General features: G+C 37.8%; 1 protein-coding gene across 6 annotated transcripts in view; it reads right to left on the reverse strand.

The window, feature by feature from the left end:
• APAF1 (apoptotic peptidase activating factor 1) overlaps positions 1 to 21,068 on the reverse strand; it is a 93,131-nt gene continuing 72,063 nt past the window's right edge. For all 6 annotated transcript variants that reach the window (XM_081247961.1, XM_081247960.1, XM_081247962.1 and 3 more), the window contains 5 exons: positions 11,908 to 12,027; positions 11,467 to 11,592; positions 9,693 to 9,818; positions 7,337 to 7,483; positions 1 to 2,323 (listed from right to left, as the gene is read on the reverse strand). In XM_081247961.1, coding sequence (XP_081104087.1) covers positions 2,177 to 2,323; positions 7,337 to 7,483; positions 9,693 to 9,818; positions 11,467 to 11,592; positions 11,908 to 12,027 — 666 coding nt within the window. In that variant the 3' untranslated portion in view covers positions 1 to 2,176. The remainder of the gene's footprint in view (positions 2,324 to 7,336; positions 7,484 to 9,692; positions 9,819 to 11,466; positions 11,593 to 11,907; positions 12,028 to 21,068) is intronic.

Consider the following 21,068-nt stretch of genomic DNA (forward strand, 5'->3'; position numbering starts at 1 on the left):
TGTTTTTCAAAAATATTTTAGAAATTTTATTTTTATAAAATGTTTTAAATTCATGTATTAAAATGTATACCAACACACACAAAAAAAATCATGTAAGCTGTATCATAAATACAAAACTAACAGTTTTCAAAACATATAAGACACATCCAATGTAAAAAAAAATCTTATATATACAAAATGAAATGTATTTCCAATACAAAAAAAAAAATAAAGGGGGAAATGCTTGAAAAATGCTCATCCAAAAGTACAAAACAAAACCCTCCCCTTGACTGGCCACTTAAGCTGCTATGAAAGGCTTTTCTTCTTCCCTTATGTTACCTGGTCTTTCTTCTCATTTTTCTTTTTAATTTATTTGTAAGATAAGAGCCAATTAAGGTGTTTTAAAAGTCGATGTTAGTTGTTATACTTTTACAGTCAAGTGACTTTTAATTCCAAAAGTTAATACTTTATACTCTGAGATATAAATGAGTTCCTAAACACTGTATGCAAATCAAATTATGATTTGGGTACTGTAAGCAGAACATAACATTTACAGAAATTTCTTTTTATAAAATTAAGATTTTCATGTCACATTTGCTTAAATCACAGTAAGCCCCTAAATTAATTCCTCAACCCACCATAAAACAAAAAAAACAAAAAAACCTCCTTAACAATGTAAAATATTTTATTCACTCTCTTTATGGTTCCCTCAAATGCTAAATAGGAACATCTAATCTAAAATACATCTGGAGGGGTCTGTTCCCTCCCTACCTACCCCACATCTACTAATATGCACCAACAACAGAAACTGGCTCAGTGCTTACCTACTGTTAATGCTAATACTCATCTGATTTAGTTCTTGTTGCAGCAACCAAAAATTTTGAATTTTGGTTGTTTTTTTTATGTAAGAACCACATCTATTACTAATTTATCACCATTTTCCTTAACAATATATTTCAGGGAAAATGTTTAGATTTAAGCTACAATTAAAGTTCCTAATCAGGAAATCAAAAAAGCTAGTTACTGATGTTGATATGCTTTTTCCCTGTCAAAACTATCTTTCCTGATTAAACTTAGAGGGAGGGAGGAAAGGAGAGAAGGAGGGAGAGAAGGGGAAGGAAAACAGACTGGCTGGAAGGTTAAAGGTGACATCTTGCAGTCACAATGACTCTTCCAGTATTGTGTAGAAAACCACAGAGAATTCTCTTGAAATTCACTAAGAGAATAGCACTGGCAATGCCGTTCATCTAAAAGTAAATGGAATTAGAAGAAAATTATTTTTTACTATTTTCTATATCTTGGAAAAATTCTGTTGTTAAAAATTATGATTATAACTGGCTCCTCCCCAATTATTCAGATTTACTAACATTTAACTGTGGAGCAATTACTTTAAAAAAAGAGAGAAAAGTGAGGATTAAGAAAGGTTAAGTTCAGTCAAGTAGGAAGTCTGGTATGTAAAAAACCAGAGAAAGCAGGAGAGTGCCCAGTTCAGAGACTGACAGCTAGAGTCCAGGTCCAGCCCGGGGCTATCAGCTAATGAGAAAAGGTAGACCAACAAAATCTACTCACTCCAACACGCGTAACTTTTGCTTCACAGAGAGTACTTTTGAAATCTAAGACTCACTTATCAAGTGAATTAAAGGAAATTTTGCAAACTGTGCACATAGACACAATATTTTTAAAGCAAATTTAAGGGGTGCACATAAGTTCTGAGACTATATTTGGGAGAACTATACCCCCTTGGGGTAAATGTGGTTCAGAAATCAAGCCACTACTACCCTGAGGCACAGCCTGCATAATAATAATATTATTAAAATATATATTTCCTTCAAATTATTCTCATTAATTATGTCAACCAATTTGAATGCATCAAGGGAGAATTTTACCAGTGGTATAACAAGGTACATATTTACATTTTCATTTGTATCTTAAGGACAAACTGTTAAAAATGATGATTTTGATGATTTCATATAATCAGAATCATATGAAAATGATGATTATGAAAAATAAGAAAAAAGGTGTGTTCATTTGGGAAAAGCTACATTAATATTATTCATCCAACCACAAACACTTTTGTAATGAACGCGATACTGCAAAACAATTCACAGCTTTATAAAATGTTGAAATACAGTTTCATTAGGATTTTTTTTCCAATTCAAAATTAAAAGAGTTCAACTTACATCGCTGCTTAACTATTTTACTCTAAAATCTTTAAAATATATAAAATACCAAGATTATCAACAGTCACATATGTTTTGAAGTCAGGGGACACATGTATTTTCTTAAGATTGGTTCCATTTGTGTAGAAGGTCTGTGAGGATTCCCCAGTGACAACATTCCACCACTGTTCAGAGAAAAATAAAATTCTTATTAGGTTGGTAATTACAGTGTGAGACAATCTGCAGTGCCAACTGGATCCTTCACCCCATCACCTCCCCACTCCCAAACTAAAGCAAACACCAGGAAGGATGTCTAAGGTTTAATGCTGAATATAGTATTATCAACCCAGTCCACCATTCCTGATTAACCCTGGTGACTGCCTCGCAGCTACCCTACACCTAACCCCACTGTAAGGCATGCTGGAGAAACATGCAGCCTACTCAGAGCTCCAGACAGAAGGCTACACAAAGCCCATTATGGCCATGGCTGGACTGAATTCTCCTGTCTGCATATCCTTCTCAGTAGAATGGAAAGAATGACCCTTTCTTCTCTAAAAATGCCCCTTTGCAGACATGGACAGGAATTTTGGCAGATATCAAGACTACTGATAATATGGGCTGCAGGATAGAATGTTCTCGCTACTGAATCTTCCCTTTCACCAGGAGTGATTCAAGAGCCCATGACCAAGTTTTTTATTTAAAAGTCTACACATTTATTTGCTAAATAAATACTGAACATCTCAAATGTAGCAGGTGCTCTGGCCAAGTCCTTCCTTTCTCTTCCCAATTACTGAATTCGCTAAGATTGTAACAATATTTATATTCCTTTACTAAATGGAGATCATGAAGCTTACCTACATATCTCACAACTAAGATGAAGGCAAAAGAGACCATGTACATGAACACCTTTTGAAAAGGCCTCAGGTACATCAAGATTCTGAGTATTGAAACTGAGCTATTTGTAATGAGGTCGATGGACCTAGAGTCTGTCATACAGAGTGAAGTAAGTCAGAAAGAGAAAGACAAATACCATATGCTAACACATATATATGGAATTTAAGGAAAAAAATGTCATGAAGAACCTAGGGGTAAAACAGGAATAAAGACACAGACCTACTTGAGAATTAACTTGAGGATATGGGGAGGGGGAAGGGTAAGCTGTGACAAAGCAAGAGAGAGGCATGGACATATATACACTACCAAACGTAAGGTAGATAGCTAGTGGGAAGCAGCCGCATAGCACAGGGAGATCAGCTCGGTGCTTTGTGACCGCCTGGAGGGGTGGGATAGGGAGGGTGGGAAGGAGGGAGACGCAAGAGGGAAGGGATATGGGAACAGATGTATAACTGATTCACTTTGTTATAAAGCAGAAACTAACACACCACTGTGAAGCAATTATACTCCAATAAAGTTGTAAAAAAAAAAAAAAAAGATTCTGAGTATTATGAATGCAATGATCACTTCTGTGTCCGTGGCAATGCCTAACATTCTGCCTTGCTCGTGTGACTGGGTCAACTATTCATGTTCACTACTAGTAATGGTAACTGGTAAAAGTATACCTTGTGGACTTAAGTAAACCTCAATGAAGCAACATGTACTAACTTGAAATTCTCTAGGACTCACAATTTTGCTTTATAAAATAGCAGTGTAGGGCCTCCCTGGTGGCGCAGTGGTTGAGAGTCCGCCTGCCGATGCAGGGGATACGGGTTCGTGCCCCGGTCTGGGAGGATCCCATATGCCGCGGAGCGGCTGGGCCCGTGAGCCATGGCCGCTGGGCCTGCGCATCCGGAGCCTGTGCTCCGCAACGGGAGAGGCCACAACAGTGAGAGGCCCGCATACCGCAAAAAGAAAAAAAAAAAAAAAAAAAAAAAAAAATAGCAGTGTAATCAAGACTGCAGAGGACAGTCGCTGGAGGCAAATCGTAGAGGTGGTAAAGGCCCTTAGAGGTCACCTAGTCCAACTGCCTCACTGAACAAGTAAGGAAACCAGGGTTGAGAGAGAAGAAAGGCCTTGTCACTGGGAACAACACCGCTAGCAGGTGGCAGAAGTGGAAGAGGTATCCGGCTTCCCAACCTAGTGCACCCACTGCCCTTCCGTCTATTAAAACAGACCACTCGACTTGGAAACACTACCCCAGCCACTAATGTGAATATGGACTAAAAGACACTGATATTAAATAGGACTTATGCAAGGGACTTCTGGGCAGTGAAACTACTCTGTATACTACAATGGTGGACACGTGTCGTTATACATTTGTCAAAATTCACAGACTGTACAACACCAAGAGTGAACCCTAATAGAAATTATGGACTTTGGGTGATAATGACATGTCAATGAACATTCATCAGCTGTAACAAATGTACCCTCTGGTGGGGGATGTTGACAGTGGGGGAAGCTTGCACGTGGGGAAAGGGTGGGTGGGTATATGGGAACTCTGTACTTTCCGCTCAGTTTTGCTGAGAAACTAAATCTGCTCTAAGGAATAAAGTAAATTAAAAAAAAATAGCAGGGATATTTTTGGAAGGAAGGATAATTGGGAATTTGGGATTAACAGATACAAACTACTATATATAAAACAGATAAACAACAAAGACCTACTGTATAGCCCAGGGAACTATATTCAACATCTTGTAATAACCTACAATGGTAAAGAATCTGAAAAAGAATATATATATATATTATATTATAATATATATATTATATTGTAATATATATTATATATATTATATATATATACATCTGAGTCACTTTGCTGTACAACTGAAACACTGTAAATCAACTATACTTCAATTTTTAAAAGATAGCTAACATTTACTCAGGGTACACTATGTGCCACCATGTATAAGTACTTTACTTGTATTAACTCCTTTAACCCTCCCAACCCTATGAGGTAGGTGTTATTATTACACCCATTTTACAGATGAGAAAGTCGAGGCTAAATCACCTTGTGCAAGATTACAAAGTTACTGAGTGGCAGATCCAGGCTTTGAATTCAAGTAGTCTGCCCCAAGTCTCACTCTCTTGACCTTTATATTCTGTTGCCTCTACATAATGGAAAACCTGAATTTATCATCATGTATTTCATATTTCAAATCAGCCTTTCTCCTCATGAGTATGAATTAATGTGGATTTCTTGTCATTCTAACAGTATGTACTCTGTGGCATGACACAAGTAAATTACATTATTTTTTACTTATAAATAGGAATAATTTTGAAAGTTAAGAGCTTTTTAGCTACTGGATAACTACTTTATCTTACTGACATTCGATTCATACAGCTTGGATTATAAAGTAAACAGACTCAAAAGGCCTATTTTCTTGGACATTACAGCAGCTGTTCCTTTTTTACTTTTAATTTGCTCTGTGCTCTTAGTCTCATGAACATGCTGGGTAGATGCAGGCTGAGCTATATCACAACCAGTTTAACCATGTTAGTAATCAAACCAGAAGGAAGAACAGCCTGATTGTCACTGAAATATACACACTGAATATATAGGCTATAGGCTCTTTCACCCTGAAGACATAACTTCAACAGTACCGACATCGATTCTGCTGTTTATTTCAAGGTTCTCCAGGAACTCTGGAAATCTAGTCACTGATCTCCATCATATCTTGTAAGCCAGACTCACAATTATGTGACAGCCTTCTATGGTGCCCAGAGCACCAAAAGACATGGTCTCTAGAAGCTCAGTGTCAAAGCTGAGCAGTTAAGTTTTTCAGCAGTTAATACGGCTGAAGACTCCCAGCTTCCAACACAAAGACAGCAATGTCGCTCCTCTAAGCATCATCCTCAGAACAGACTAAGAGTGCAGTTTATCTCTACACTAAAGGAGGACAAGTGGTGGTAGTCTCACAATCCCCTAATAATTAAATAAAGGTGGACCTTTATTTAGGTACAGGTTAATGCAACATCTTGTAAGCAGCATTGTATTTTCAATGTAAACTTGTAAAGGAATCATAACATACATCCTCTCACAGAGCTGAAAACTGCCCTCTGATTTATCTTTTTTATAAGCTAGATTTTTACATTAAATAAAATTGCATCTACATAGGTCCCATATAATCAAAAACTTCAATTCAGTCATTCAAATACTTTTGAACATCTATACTGTATTAGACAATCAGAATCATTTCCTACAGCTGAATGTTTTCAGTAAGAAAAAACAGTATTGTAAGATCTAATTCATTAGGGTCTAATTCATTAGGGATCTATTTTAAGTGATCAGTACAATACACAGTACCATCTTCAACCCCTTTTACAAGTAAATCACTACTCAAGACTCAGCTCAAGCATTCCCCTCCACTGGAAGCCTCTGCTAACTCCCAAAGGTAGAACTGTCCTCTCCTTTGTGCCTCTACTATCCTTATGCAAATGTGTCCCAGAACCCCTCTTACACTTAGAGACTTTATTTATTTACTGTCTGCTTCCTCCAAAGACTGTCAACCACCTGGGCAAGAACCAAGTCTTAAACATTGTGCCACGTAGCAGTGCCAGCACACAGTGGGCACTTAATACATTCTTAGTGAGTGGATGGATAAAAAGATGCAAGCACCAAAAAATGACCCTGAGGCACCACAACACGCTCAACCGTGGCCTCAGTATTTGCTAACAATAAGTCTGTATAAGGCAATCTACTAAGTAATTAGGAAATTCACAACCTCTATGAACATCAGTTTCCTCACCTACAAACCAAGGATGATAAAATTTAAGCCTCGCAAAGCTGGCTAATAAGATGATGTAAGTAAAGCATTTTGTAAACTATAAAGCAATATGCTGCCGCTGCTATTTTTATTATTATTACTACCACCACTACCACTACCATTACCACTAATACTTAAGAAAGGAAATTTCACAAATTTTTTTAAAGACTCAACCAACATAGTTCACAATTAGTGAAGTAGAAAATCAAATTAAGTTAAACACCCCACTTTATAGTCACTCTGATCGCCTAAGACTTTGTTTGGGGCAGGATGAGAGCTCTGGACTGAGAACATCCCTAACACTGTCATCAAAACTTCCAAGAGATCTGAAGAATGCAGCCTTGCAGATCTCAGTCTCATCACCCAGAACGGGATAACAGTAATCGCCCTTCCTCTCTGATGGGTTGTACGAGGCCCAACTGAGACACAGGAAGTGAAAATAATTTGGAAAGTAGGATACAGGCTGTTCTTTTCTTTCAGTCTTTGAGAAACCCTTACCTTAAGATATCCTCCAGCAGAAACAAGCATTTTGCTATCTGGAGAAAAGCAAAGGTCAGTCACCCAGCCTCCGTGAGTAGCAGCTCCTTCTTCTACTGAAATCGGAGCAAACAAATGAAGAAGCTCACCATCTGAGACATTCCATATCTATAAAAATGATACACAGTTCATTAACAGGGTTACTCAGAAGTTTTATATATCTATCTATTTCATTTGGAACATATTTGGAAATTTTTCTTAAAAATATAATTACAATTCAGTGATACCTTAGGAATTTTTTTAGATTACATTCCCTCCTGTGCAAATTTTTAAAAACTACTAATTATAATTAAAATGCATTACTTACAATATTTATCATTAACTATACTCCAAAAAATATAACAAAAGGACTTAGAGTGACTGATTAGAATACTGTGATTCTTTCACTGAATAAAAGGAGTATGGGGCCTCCCTGGTGGCTCACTGGTTAAGAATCCGCCTGCCAATGCAAGGGAGAGGGGTTTGAGCCCTGGTTCAGGAAGATCCCACATGCAGTAGAGCAACTAAGCCCGTGCACCACAACTACTGAACCTGCGCTCTAGAGCCTGCAAGCCACAACTATTGAGCCTGCGCTCTAGAGCCCGCAAGCCACAACTACTGAAGCCCACACGCCTAGAGCCTGTGCCCTGCAATGAGAGAGGCCACTGCAGTGAGAAGCCTGCGCACCTCAATGAAGAGTAGCCCCTGCTCGCCGCAACTAGAGAAAGCCCACATGCAACAACAAAGACCCAACGCAGCCAAAAATTTAAAAAATTCAAAAAAAAAAAAGAGTATGATGGGAGAAGCAAGGAATAAACAAAAAAAGGCCTAATAAACTATCTCAAAAGAACAAAGAATTCTAATTCAGGATCTACCACTAAGAATATTGACAGACACTATTCAAACACCTAAAGTATATATATTTTAAAGAGTAAGTCCCAGTAAGGTTTTTAATATATATATATATATATATATATGTATTTTTTTATATTTTATATGTATAAAATAAACAAGCAAGCAAGCATATACACATACATTCACTAAGATTAGTTTACTAAGCTCTTAAAAACAACCCAATTATAGATACTAATATTTTCATTTATTTCCAGTGATACTTAATATATGAGCAGTACTCTAATTTTTCAAAGAAATTGTACATCAAAATAAGAAAAACAGAGGCATAAATAGCAAAAGAAAATAATCAAAATCATCATTTGTAAATGTCCCCCTGGGAAATCCAAGGGACTCAAATGGAAAAACTGATTAGAAAGAATTCAGTAAGACAGCTAGATAGAAGATATATATATATATATATATAAAACATTAACAGCTTTCCTATATTTTGAAAAATCAAGTCGAAAAACAGAAAATTTTTTTAATGTACTAAAGAAAAAATTCTAAATAACCCTTATTTAAAGAGACAATTTTTACCTTTAGGGGTTTCTGGAAAATGAAACACTGCCTCATAACCAGTAAAGGAGCCCTTTCATCCAGAGGTGAGAACTCAGAGCAAAATGAATGTTCCCAAAGCAGTCCTGCCTCTTCAGCTGGCATGGCATTTATGAGAATGGTATACGGAAGGTTGGTTACTTAGTCCTCAAGCAAGAGAATCTTAATTTTCCTGGAAAGCCTATCTGATAATGCCCCTAATTCCTGCATAATGCATACTGTCTCATTCTTCTGCATTATATACCTACCTATTCCTTGAATTTTAATTCCTGCTTTGTAAAAAACGAACAAAATAACATACAAAAAACAAGACTCTCCTGATTATACCAGTTACCAAAGCAGCCACCCCCAATGCCCAAACTTTTTCCATCAACTGCCCAATCCTTCTCACACAACCAGAGGCAGACAATCCCACGAGGACGGCAATAGGCTCCACTCTAAATGTTGACTATCTAATGGATATAGTGCTAAAGAGACCTTTCAGGGCAGAAAACAGCAGAATTGCAATTCATTTATAATCTAGACAACAATTTACAAAAATTACTTTCCTCACATTCTGCCACTAAAAACAATCTTTGGTTCAGGTCCGAGAATTAAGATGAATCATTCTCAAGCTAACAGCACAGAACCAACTGCAAATAACTAGGGCATCTGCCTCCTCACATACTTGGGAAATGCTTCACTTTAACTCTCAAATGAATTCTTTTCTGCAGTGAAGTGCAGCTGTGAACACAACGTGCATAAGAAACAGAACAAAGAGTGCCTCATCCAACCAGAACCCTGGGGCCTGTGCCTCCCTGTCACATTAACAAAGGCCCCAGATGTGGCACAGAGGGCTACAGCCAAAGCTGGAGGGAGAGCACTGCTTTCATGTCAGCAAACACCCTACCCTGATTTCTCCGTTGTCATCTCCAGTTGCCAACAGGGTACTGTCCACAGAGAAGGCAGAGCAGCGCACGCAGCCTTTGTGGCCTCTCAATTCATGTAGAGGGGAAAGGAGTTCAAAACTCCAAATCTGGAAGGCAATTCAGATTGTTTAGGAAGAGTAAATACACTCGAAATAAGCATCTATAAACCCTGCCTCAAATGCTAGTTAGCCATAAATTCAATCATATGAAGTTCTAACATTCAACAGTTCATAAACTTTCATGAGAGGCCCAAATGCCAACTAGCAACCTGGTTCATTTTTCAGAGTTTCCCTTTAATTACTCAAGTAAACTTAAGCTCAAGGATCAAAGTCACAGCTTCCTTAACTTTAGACTTAGAAGGAAGAATAGCAAAGCAGCCTATGGAGTACAGCAGACTTGAGTGGAGTCCTGGCTCCACTATTTACTAGTTCCTTGGCCTAGGACAACCCACATAAGCTTCTCTGGCTTCAGTTTCTTTATCTGTATAATGGAGACAATAGCACCTATAGAGTGAAAATTAAATGAGATAACAGAGACTGAAATTCCTAGCAAAGGGCCTAACGTATGGCGAGAGTACTTTAAAGGTTAGTCCCTATACCATCCTACTATCTTAGCAGCCAAATGCTGGTCTTTTCCTTCCAATATTCTCCCTGGTGGTTCTGTCATCACCATTTAACAAGCTTGTACTGAAAATGTGTTCCAGGCACTGTGAGCAAAGAACTAGTGGTGCAAAGATAACTGGATTCAGTCCCTGTCCTTGAAAAGTTTCTAGTTTAATCATGAATGTTTGAGCGAACAGTGGTATGAAGTAAATTAACATGAGTAATATGTAATAGGAACACTGAGGGTGGAGCAGCTAATCCTGCCTGAGGGCCAGGAAAGGGTTCACTGAAGGACTGACCTTAAATCTAGGTCTAGAAGAATGAGTCATAATGCTTCCAGGTTAAAAAGGATACAAGGTTGTATCAAGTGAAAGTTAACAGTGCGCACAAAAAGATGGAAGTAGAAGTAGTCTGGCACAGAGGGAACAATGTAGCAGAAAGAGATGGTGATGGGCTAAGGAGTTGAGCTTATAAACCATCAGGTCACAGAGGAGTTTCAACAGGGAACTCGGGCAGCAGTAGGGAAGATAAACCAGAGGAAGTACAGACCAGTGGCAGGTCCACCAATAAAAAAGGAGAGCCTGGTCTTAAGGGTGGGGACAAGGAAGAGAACAAGGATCCAGGAGACACTGAGGAGTAATCAATAGAGCACAAAACACAGGAGAGTCCCAGGCAACTCCAGTGTTTACAGGTTGGAAAGACGGGTAGATAATGATGCCATTAACAAAGATGGAGAAAAAAGAAGAGAATGGAGAACGGAGTATTCAATGTCCCCAACCAGGGAGCATCATTTCACTGGAATGTGATTTTTAGAAGCAATGATTTACATCAATTACAAAAAAGTTTACTGTGGGTGTACAATTAAATGTAAATCTCTTTTCAAGGCTTTTTATTGCCTAAAATATTCAGTAGACATTGCCTTTGATTACTAACAGACAAAAGTTATCAGTAAGGGAGAAATCAAAAATCCTCAATGTCATTCACTTCATCTATTTGACACAAACTAAATGTCAATGGGCATCCTCCAAAAATTCACAAAATGAGACAGCCATGTAGACAGAAACTTATTATTCTGTTTTACACATTAGTTGGACTCATAATACATAACAAATACCAAGGTCTTATGCATGTACCTTTCAACAGATTGGCCTACCTTTGCAGTCTTGTCAGCAGAGGTAGAAGAATACTTGGTTGCATCAGGAGAAATATCACAAGAAAGAACTGTATCCTGATGACAGACAAAGTCTTTTTCTATTCTTCCAGTAATAATATTCCATACCTTCAAAGAAAAACTCATAAGTTGACAATTAAGAACATTTTGTATTACTGAGCATAAACAGCCAGAAGACATCCTATAAACCAAGAGCTTTAGCACATTGGTTGTTCTGACCTCTTTAAGTGCCTTTTAGTACAAATGCTCATAAACACACAGCAGATGTAGATGACTGCAGTAAACAGAAAACAGGCACTTCTATTTTAGAAATTTAAAAATTTAAGTATTTACATATCAGCCACCTGCTTTTGGCTGTCATGATATAATCAATGCGATCAATATTAGAATATTTTTTTAAAAGAAATGTGTGCTTCAAGTTACCTTCACTGTTCCATCAAACGACCAGGAAAGCAGTCTTGAATTTTTCAAGAGTCTAAAGTCTTTCACAGTTTCCTGATGGGCTTGCAGAAAGACATATTCCTCTGATTGCCAATTCCATACCTGAATATCAGAGAAATAAGTCTGCTATAACTCTTTCCCCATAATATCCCATTAGAGAGGTGGAGGTGTATCACTCGCTTGTCTAAAGTCTTTCATCCTCATGGCACTTCAGTAAAATAAAGAAGAGAACCAAATAAGAATATGGTATCCCCATTTTACAGACAAAGAGAAAAGCTGGGGTTAATTAACTTGACTATGGGCAAAATAAAATATTTTTCCTCCTAAATAAAGTCTGTTTTCTTCAGTTGCTTGGAGAGCAGTTAATTACACCAGAAGATAGAGAAAAGTCACAATATGTTCATGAGCTCACCATCTGATTAAATTTTCCAAAGAGAATTATCCCAATTACATATTCACAGATTTCTAAACTTCACAAGTTAGGCCAAGTGTCCAGATTCTGGCTCCACTGAAGCTACTGAATCCTACTGGCCCTATTGCCTGGGAAGGTCAGTTGACCAGAGCAGCTTCAAACCAGGTCGTGGAATTTCTGGGCTTCAGAGATCTTACCTAGCCCCTAATGCAATCCTCAGAATGACAAAAGTGATATAGTACGTTATTTTTCACATGGCACTCCAGGAAGAACTCTTCAGATACAAAAGAGAAGAGACTGCAATGCTGGAGACAACGCGTTCCAAGTAGGCTTGAGAAATGAGCTGGAACTATCATTCACAAACTGAGAAGGGCACTTCAAAGAGAATGAATGCTAGAGTTAAAGCTCAGGAGCAGGAAAATGTGGAAAGGTTACAGGTACCTGTTCATAGTTCAATCTGACTGGAACAGGATACGTAGAAGGAAAAGTAGGGGGAAAAGTTTAGAAAGATATTCAAAGAAACAGCCCAGAGAGCCTGAAGCTAGACTTCTGAGCTGTGGGCAATCAGGGAGTCTCCCACAGAATTTTCTTCTATTTTTTAATATTAGGAATAAAAAGATAATGAAAAAGCGGCCACCATCTCAGGTATGCACATTAGTAGTATTCTGGGTCTCCTTTTTGACTGGTGAAGGTTAAACAGTAGAAATGCCTTTAAGGCTTTTCTTACTGGGCTTAGGCAAAACTGTAGAAGAAATTACACCTCTCTTACCCCCTTTCTTTACTCCTCTGTCCTCCACATTTAGCAATCACCCTCCCAGCCCCACCGAGCCCTGGCTCTCAGATATCTCCATCTTTTCTGTCTGAGTGTTCATTCACAGAAGCAGGGTATCTTGTATGAGAGCAAGGGACCTTAGAAGAGGAGCTGGAAGTGAGAGTAGTTCTAAAGAGGATGAACTGGGAATTTCAGTATTCTAAGAGCGCAATAAGATATGCTGAGGTAGGGGGAAGAAACAGAAGCTTTCTGGCTCCCCAAATCATAGCAGGAAAAAAGGCATCCTGTGTGACTAAACATAAAATACCCTGGACCGCTACCACTAGGAACCTTCTGGCTCCCTCCTCCTACTTTCTGGGCTTTGCTGGACTAGAGGATCAGGGGCTGTTATTAACAGCTCTTCCGGGTTGACTGGCACTGCCATTCCCAGCTGTGTCTGATTCAATGTTCCTTCCTGACTGAGGTTCTTACTGCTACCGTCCACACATCAAGAAGTCAGAGAGCCTTCCTGAGCAGATATAACAAAGAATTTGACAATCACTGAGGGGAAATGAAGACTAGCCTTAGCAGCTTTTGTTGCAGATGCTTTCTGATAAGGCAATGATGACATGGATACCTTTTTTGTTGACCTCAAACATATTGTGCTAGTTGAATCACCTTATATAATAGCTAAACTTCCACCAGCATTATCAGTCACATGTATAAAGGTTGAATTTGGGTATGTCTCTACAATTAGCTATAATTTTTGCAATGTAGGTACACTGGAATTTTTTCAGCTATATAAATTTAAATTTTAAAAAATGCTAAAGAATCTTTTTACACTTGTAAGAATCAATATATTCTCATTCATTCTCAGGTAAACACAGCTACTACTTGGGCTTTATTTACATCAAGGTAAAGGATCAAAAACTACCAAAACAGACCTCAACTTTCACAACTCTAGGTGCTATAATCAAGAGAGCTGATTCTTCAAATTTTGGCAATAACTTTAGTTGAGCTTGACAAAGATTTACCAAACCCCTACTACATTCCAGGCACTGGGATACAAAGATGATTAAAATAAACCTCCAAAATGGTAACTGTGTGAAGGGTTTGCCGATTTGTTAATTAACTTGATTGTGGTAATTATTTCACAATGTGTACATATATCAAATCATCACATTATATGTCTTACACATAATACTATTTTGCCAATTATACCTCAGTAAAGCTGGGGGGGAAGAAAACAAACCTCCAATTAATTATTTATTAAAACATTAAAAAAAACTATAAAACAAAAACCCAACCAGTCAATTCTTGGAAATACCTACCAAGAATTTTGTTGCATGAATGTACATGCATTAAAACATTTTAAATGTAAAATGTATTCTGAGTAGAGCAGAAAAAGAGGATGAAACACAACTCATTTCTACAAATAATCTAACTTGGATCCTAAAAATATTCCTAGAAATTATTTCTCCCTCTGGCTGAGAATAACTGATCTTCAAGGAGGTCATAAAACCTGTGAATTTAGCTGCTGACAGAAAGACTATACTGTATACAATGTCTCAGCAGAATTTCATCAGATGTAGCTTAGTTTTACACATTTCAAAGCCATCTAGAGAGGAAGAAAGGTGAATATTACACTGAGTTTCAGAGCTAATACACTAGTACCATGGGAGCCTATAATAAGTAAGTTTCTATACTAAAGGCAAATTTCATTCCAATCATATAGGACTCATAGAGACATAACATAAAAAGATTTTTTCCAAAATAGTTTTTAACAGTGTAGCTAAATATTGCCACTGTAGGAAATATATACATATGTATAAAATAAGAGAATACATACTAACTCCTGTTTGAACATATGTATTTATCTCCTTATCCTTCACTTCTAAAACCCCACTAAAATGACAAAGTCAAGAATGAGAAAGAAGGTAACAACAAAACATTGGAGGCTGTATAGCAGGAGAATGGTAACTGGCTTTGCAGAACCAAGAAAACAGAATCTTAAAAGCATTAGAAAGACAAAAGCAACAAAACTGACACTATAGAACTCTCAAAATGCTCAGAAACTGAGGTCACAAAGTACATCCAGAGGTGGGAATGAGGGTGGGGCTAAAAACAGATGTATCAGGAGTTGTGGGAAGATGGCAGTGATGCAGGCATCTCCTTGAAGCCTCCCTAAGAGTAGACAAAGCAACTAAAAGAGCAAATCCAAAAATGCACAGACAATATCAACAAGACCAATACCAACAAGACTTAATATCAACATGTTAAGTGACATAGTATCCCCAAAAACCACAAGATACAAGTAAATGGGGACAAACTGAGAGCTGCAAGACTTGCACAGTAACAGCATCTGTATGGGTAGAAGCAGAGGGAAGCATAATGAGTCTGACAAACCCAAAAAACAGGAGAATCCCAAAAGAGCCAAGTACCATTCACTGAAAAGTGCAAAGGACCAACAGGGAACAGCAGTAGAAACTGAGTGCAAGACGGACTGTACTGTGTGGCACAGTCTGGAAGGGCTAAAGCAGTCTAGACCCTATGAACTCTCAAAAGTAACCGGGACAATCCTACAATGAGGAGAAACGGTTGAGAACAGAATCTAAAGTAAGAAAAACAAGGATGATGGCAGCAAAGGAAGGGGAAGGTCTCCATAAAAATGAGGGAAGGGGATAGAACAAAGGGATCTCATCAGCACAATGCCAGATTTTTAACACTTCATGAAAACAACAGAAGATGGAACTGCAGAGCTGTGAAGAAAGAAATGTTGTCCTTCCCAATCACTTCAAAAAGTTCAGGAAAACTAATTTCCTGTAAAAAGAAAAGAATCACTATTGAATCCCAAACAATGTTATTATGAGAAAAAAAAAAAAGAATAAAGTGCAGAATAATACTGCTAAAACAAACCAGAAAGAAGAATCTCTGGATTAAAGGACACCAGCACAACTGAGGGTAGGATAGCAATTTTGAGAACAGGGGGATCAGTGAAGGTTTACACACTAAACGCTGAGACATTATACGATCCACACCCCCCTTCCCACTCTCTTCCCCCATTTAGCTCTAAGAACCTGTCTGCCAGGTTTATAACCTCCAGGAGAAGACCAGAGATTCCTCTCTAGGAATCTGACAAGACCAAGACAAAGACCTAAAGACACTGACAACAAAGTTTCCCCATCCAGATCACCTTTCAGAGGAGGTCTCAGTCAATACACAGAGCTCCCAGTCAGCCTTTTAGTATCCATCTCTGGGTAATGAATGATCACCACACAGCTGAGGAAGGCCTTTAAAATAAGAGGCCAAAACAACCAAAACAACCAAAAAAAAAAAAAATTGGAGGGAAGAGCAACTATGCAGGAAAATTAGATTTTGAGGGAAAAAATATATGTAATGTATATGATATAATTTATACGTTATTTATATACCTATCTATCCTCAGAGAAGATATTTCATCTACAAAACAAGAACACATGCTCTACAAAAAAACAAACAATAGAAAAGGACTCTCCAGCATTAAAAATATAATGGTAGAAATGAAAAACTCAATGAAAGGGTTGGAAGATAAAGCTGAAGAAAACTCCCAGAAAATGGAGTATGGTACAGAAAGATGAAACATAGAAAAAGAAAACTAGGTGATCAGTCCAGGAGATCCAATATCTGAATAAGGGTTGTTAACAGAAAAAGGAAGCATATGGAGAGCGCGGGGAGCGGGAGTGAATCAAAGAAATAATTCAAGTAAACTTCTGTGAATTGAAAAACATAAGTTTCCAAACTGAGAAGGGATAGTGAAAGTTAAAAACAATGGATGAAACAAACACACAAAGGCACATCATCATGAAATTTCAAAATTCTGGGGACAAAGAGAAGATCCTAAAATCTTCCAGAGAGAAAGATTAGGAATCAAAATGGCTTCAGATTTCTCAACATGAGCTTTGAAACTTAGGAAAAAAAATAAAACAATGTCTTCAAGGATTTAGGGTAAAATAATTTCCAACTATTACCAGAGGTAGACTTTTCCTAAATTGCACTAAGGCAGAAAAGGCATTCATAGTACACTTGGTCTACTTAGTCATAACAATGACACTAATGACCTAAACAAAATTTTGTTGTGATTGTGTCGGGATGACAGGGATCGACAAAAGGGTGTGTGCATATGTTGGAGGTAGGACAGGTGGGAGGAAAAAAAGAGCTAAATTTTCATCTTAATATAAGGAATTAAGTAGATAAACCCTCAAAACTAAAAAATCAAGAATTAGCACTATAAGCATGCAATATAGGGTAATGAAGGTAAATATCAAAAGAAACGTCTAAAAGCTAAAAGTGGTGCTTTAAGAGAAAGAGAAATGGGGGAGTCTACTTTTTATAATGAGCCTTGTAATACTATGACTTTTAAAAGTATGTGCACTGGAACTTTGATAAAGAACGTACACACACACAAGTGCTTCCTCACAGAGGGGTTGGAGCTGTGGCAGACGCAGCCCTGGGTAGCCCCTTCTCTGCCACCTCCTTCTCTTCCTGAGGGCTCCCCACTCCTCTTGCCCTCCGACGCTGCCCAGATAACACTGAAGAAAACCTCTGTGCATAAATATTTCTCCATACTTGATTACTTTCTTAAGATAGGAATAAAAATGTTCAGTCAAAAGCCACGTGGCTAACAGGGTCTTGGTGCTCCGGCCGGGTGTCAGGCCTGTGCCTCTGAGGTGGGAGACCCGAGCTCAGGATATTGGTCCACCAGAGACCTCCCGGCTCCATGTAATATCAAATGGCAAAAGCTCTCTCAGAGATCTCCATCTCAACACTAAGACCCAGCTCCACTCAACAACGAGCAAGCTACAAAAAACTAGCAAGACAGGAAAACAACCCCACCCATTAGCAGAGAGGCTGCCTAAAACCATAATAAGGTGACAGACACCCCAAAACACACCACTGGACGCGGTCCTGCCCACCAGAAAGACAAGATCCAGCCTCATCCACCAGAACACAGGCACCAGTCCCCTCCACCAGGAAGCCTACACAACCCAATGAACCAACCACAGACACTGGGGACAGACACCCAAAACAATGGGAACTATGAACATGCAGCCAGCGAAAAGGAGATCCCAAACACAGTAAGTTAAGTAAAATAAGAAGACAGAGAAACACACAGAAGATGAAGGAGCAAGGTAAAAACCCACCAGACCAAACAAATGTAGAGGAAATAGGCAGTCTACCTGCAAAAGAATTCAGAGTAATGATAGTAAAGATGATCCAAAATCTTGGAAATTGAATGGAGAAAATACAAGAAATGTTTAACAAGGACCTATAAAAACTAAAGAGCAAACAAACAATGATGAACAACACAATAAATGAAATTAAAAATTCTCTAGAAGGAATCAATAGCAGAATAACTGAGGCAGAAGAATGGATAAGTGACCTGGAAGATAAAATAGTGGAAATAACTACCACAGAGCAGAATAAAGAAAAAAGAATGAAAAGAATTGAGGACAGTCTCAGAGACCTCTGGGAAAACATTAAATGCACCAACATTTGAATTACAGGGGACCCATTAGAAGAAGAGGAAAAGAAAGGGACTGAGAAAATATTTGAAGAGATTATAGTTGAAAACTTTCCTAATATGGGAAAGGAAATAGTCAATCAAGTCCAGGAAGCACAGACAGTCCCATACAGGATAAATCCAAGGAGAAACATGGCAAGACACATATTAATCAAACTATCAAAAATTAAATACAAAGAAAAAACATTAAAAACAGCAAGGGAAAAACAACAAATAACATACAAGGGAATCCCCATAAGGTTAACAGCTGATCTTTCAGCAGAAACTCTGCAAACCAGAAGGGAGAGGCAGGACATATTTAAAGTGATGAAAGGGAAAAACCTACAACGAAGATTACTCTACCCAGGAAGTATCTCATTTAGATTCGATGGAGAAATTAAAACCTTTACAGACAAGCAAAAGCTAAGAGAATTCAGTGCCACCAAACCAGCTTTAACAAACGCTAAGGAACTTCTCTAGGCAGGAAACATAAGAGAAGGAAAAGACCTACAATAACAAACCCAAAACAATTAAGAAAATGGTAACAGGAACATACATATTGATAATTACCTTAAATATAAATGGATTAAATGCTCCAACCAAAAGACAGAGACTGGCTGAATGGATACAAAAACAAGACCTGTATATATGCTATCTACAAGAGACCCACTTCAGACCTACGGACACATACAGACTGAAAGTGAGAGAAAAAGATATTCCATGCAAATGGAAATCAGAATAAACCTGGAGTAGCAATTCTCATATCACACAAAATAGGCCTTAAAATAAAGACTATTACAAGAGACAAAGAAGGACACTACATAATGATCAAGGGATCAATCCAAGAAGAAGATATAACAACTGTAAATATTTACGCACCCAACATAGGAGCACCTCAGTACATAAGGCAAATACTAACAGTCATAAAAGGGGAAATCAACAGTAACACAATCATAGTAGGAGACTTTAACACCCCAATTTCACCAATGGACAGATCATTCAAAGTGAAAATAAATAAGGAAACACAAGCTTTAAATGATACATTAAACAAGATGGACTTAACTGATATTTATAGGACATTCCATCCAAAAACAAGAGAATACACTTTCCTCTCAAGTGCTCATGGAACATTCTCCGAGACAGATCATATCTTGGGTCACAAATCAAGCCTTGGTAAATTTAAGAAAATTGAAATTGTATCAATATCTTCTCCAACCACAACACTATGAGACTAGGTATCAATTACAGGAAAAAATCTGTAAGAAATACAAACACATGGAGGCTAAACAGTACACTATGTAATAATCAAGAGATCACAGAAGAAATCAAAGAGGAAATCAAAAAATACCTATAAACAAATGACAATGAAAACACGACGACCCAAAACCTATGGGATGTAGCAAAAGCAGTTCTAAGAGGGAAGTTTATAGCAATACAATCCTACCTCAAGAAACAAGAAATATCTCAAATAAACAACCTAACCTTACACCTAAAGCAATTCAAGAAAGAAGAACAAAAAAACCCCAAAGTTAGCAGAAGGAAAGAAATCATAAAGATCAGATCAGAAATAAACGAAAAAGAAATGAAGGAAACAATAGCAAAGATCAATAAAACTCAAAGCTGGTTCTTTGACAATATACACAAAATTGATAAACCATTAGCCAGACTCATCAAGAAAAAAAGAGAGAAGACTCAAATCAACAGAATTAGAAATGAAAAAGGAGAAGTAACAACTGACACTGCAGAAATACAAAAGATCATGAGAGATTACTACAAGGAACTATATGTCAATAGAATGGACAACCTGGAGGAAATGGACAAATTCTTAGAAAAGCACAACCTTCTGAGATGGAAACAGGAAGAAATAGGAAATATAAACAGACCAATCACAAGCACTGAAATTGAAACTGTGATTAAAAATCTTCCAACAAACAAAAGCCCAGGACCAGATGGCTTTACAGGCGAATTCTATCAAACATTTAGAGAAGAGCTAACACCTATCCTTCTCAAACTCTTCCAAAATATAGCAGAGGGTGGAACACTCCCAAACTCATTCTATGAGGCCACCATCACCCTGATACCAAAACCAGACAAAGATGTCATAATAAAAAGAAAAATACAGGCCAATGTCACTGATGAACATAGATGCAAAAATCCTCAACAAAATACTAGCACACAGAATCCAACAGCACATTAAAAGGATCATACACCATGATCAAGTGGGGTTTATCCCAGGAATACAAGGATTCTTCAATATATGCATATGAATCAATGTGATAAAACATATTAACAAATTGAAGGAGAAAAGCCATATGATCATCTCAATAGATGCAGAAAAAGCTTTTAACAGAATTCAACACCCATTTATGCTAAAAACCCTCTAGAAAGTAGGCATAGAGGGAACTTACCTCAACATAATAAAGGCCATATATGACAAACCC

The sequence above is a fragment of the Mesoplodon bidens genome, assembly GCF_964165515.1.
Source record: "Mesoplodon bidens genome assembly, chromosome: 11".
Classification (NCBI taxonomy): Eukaryota; Metazoa; Chordata; class Mammalia; order Artiodactyla; family Ziphiidae; genus Mesoplodon; species Mesoplodon bidens.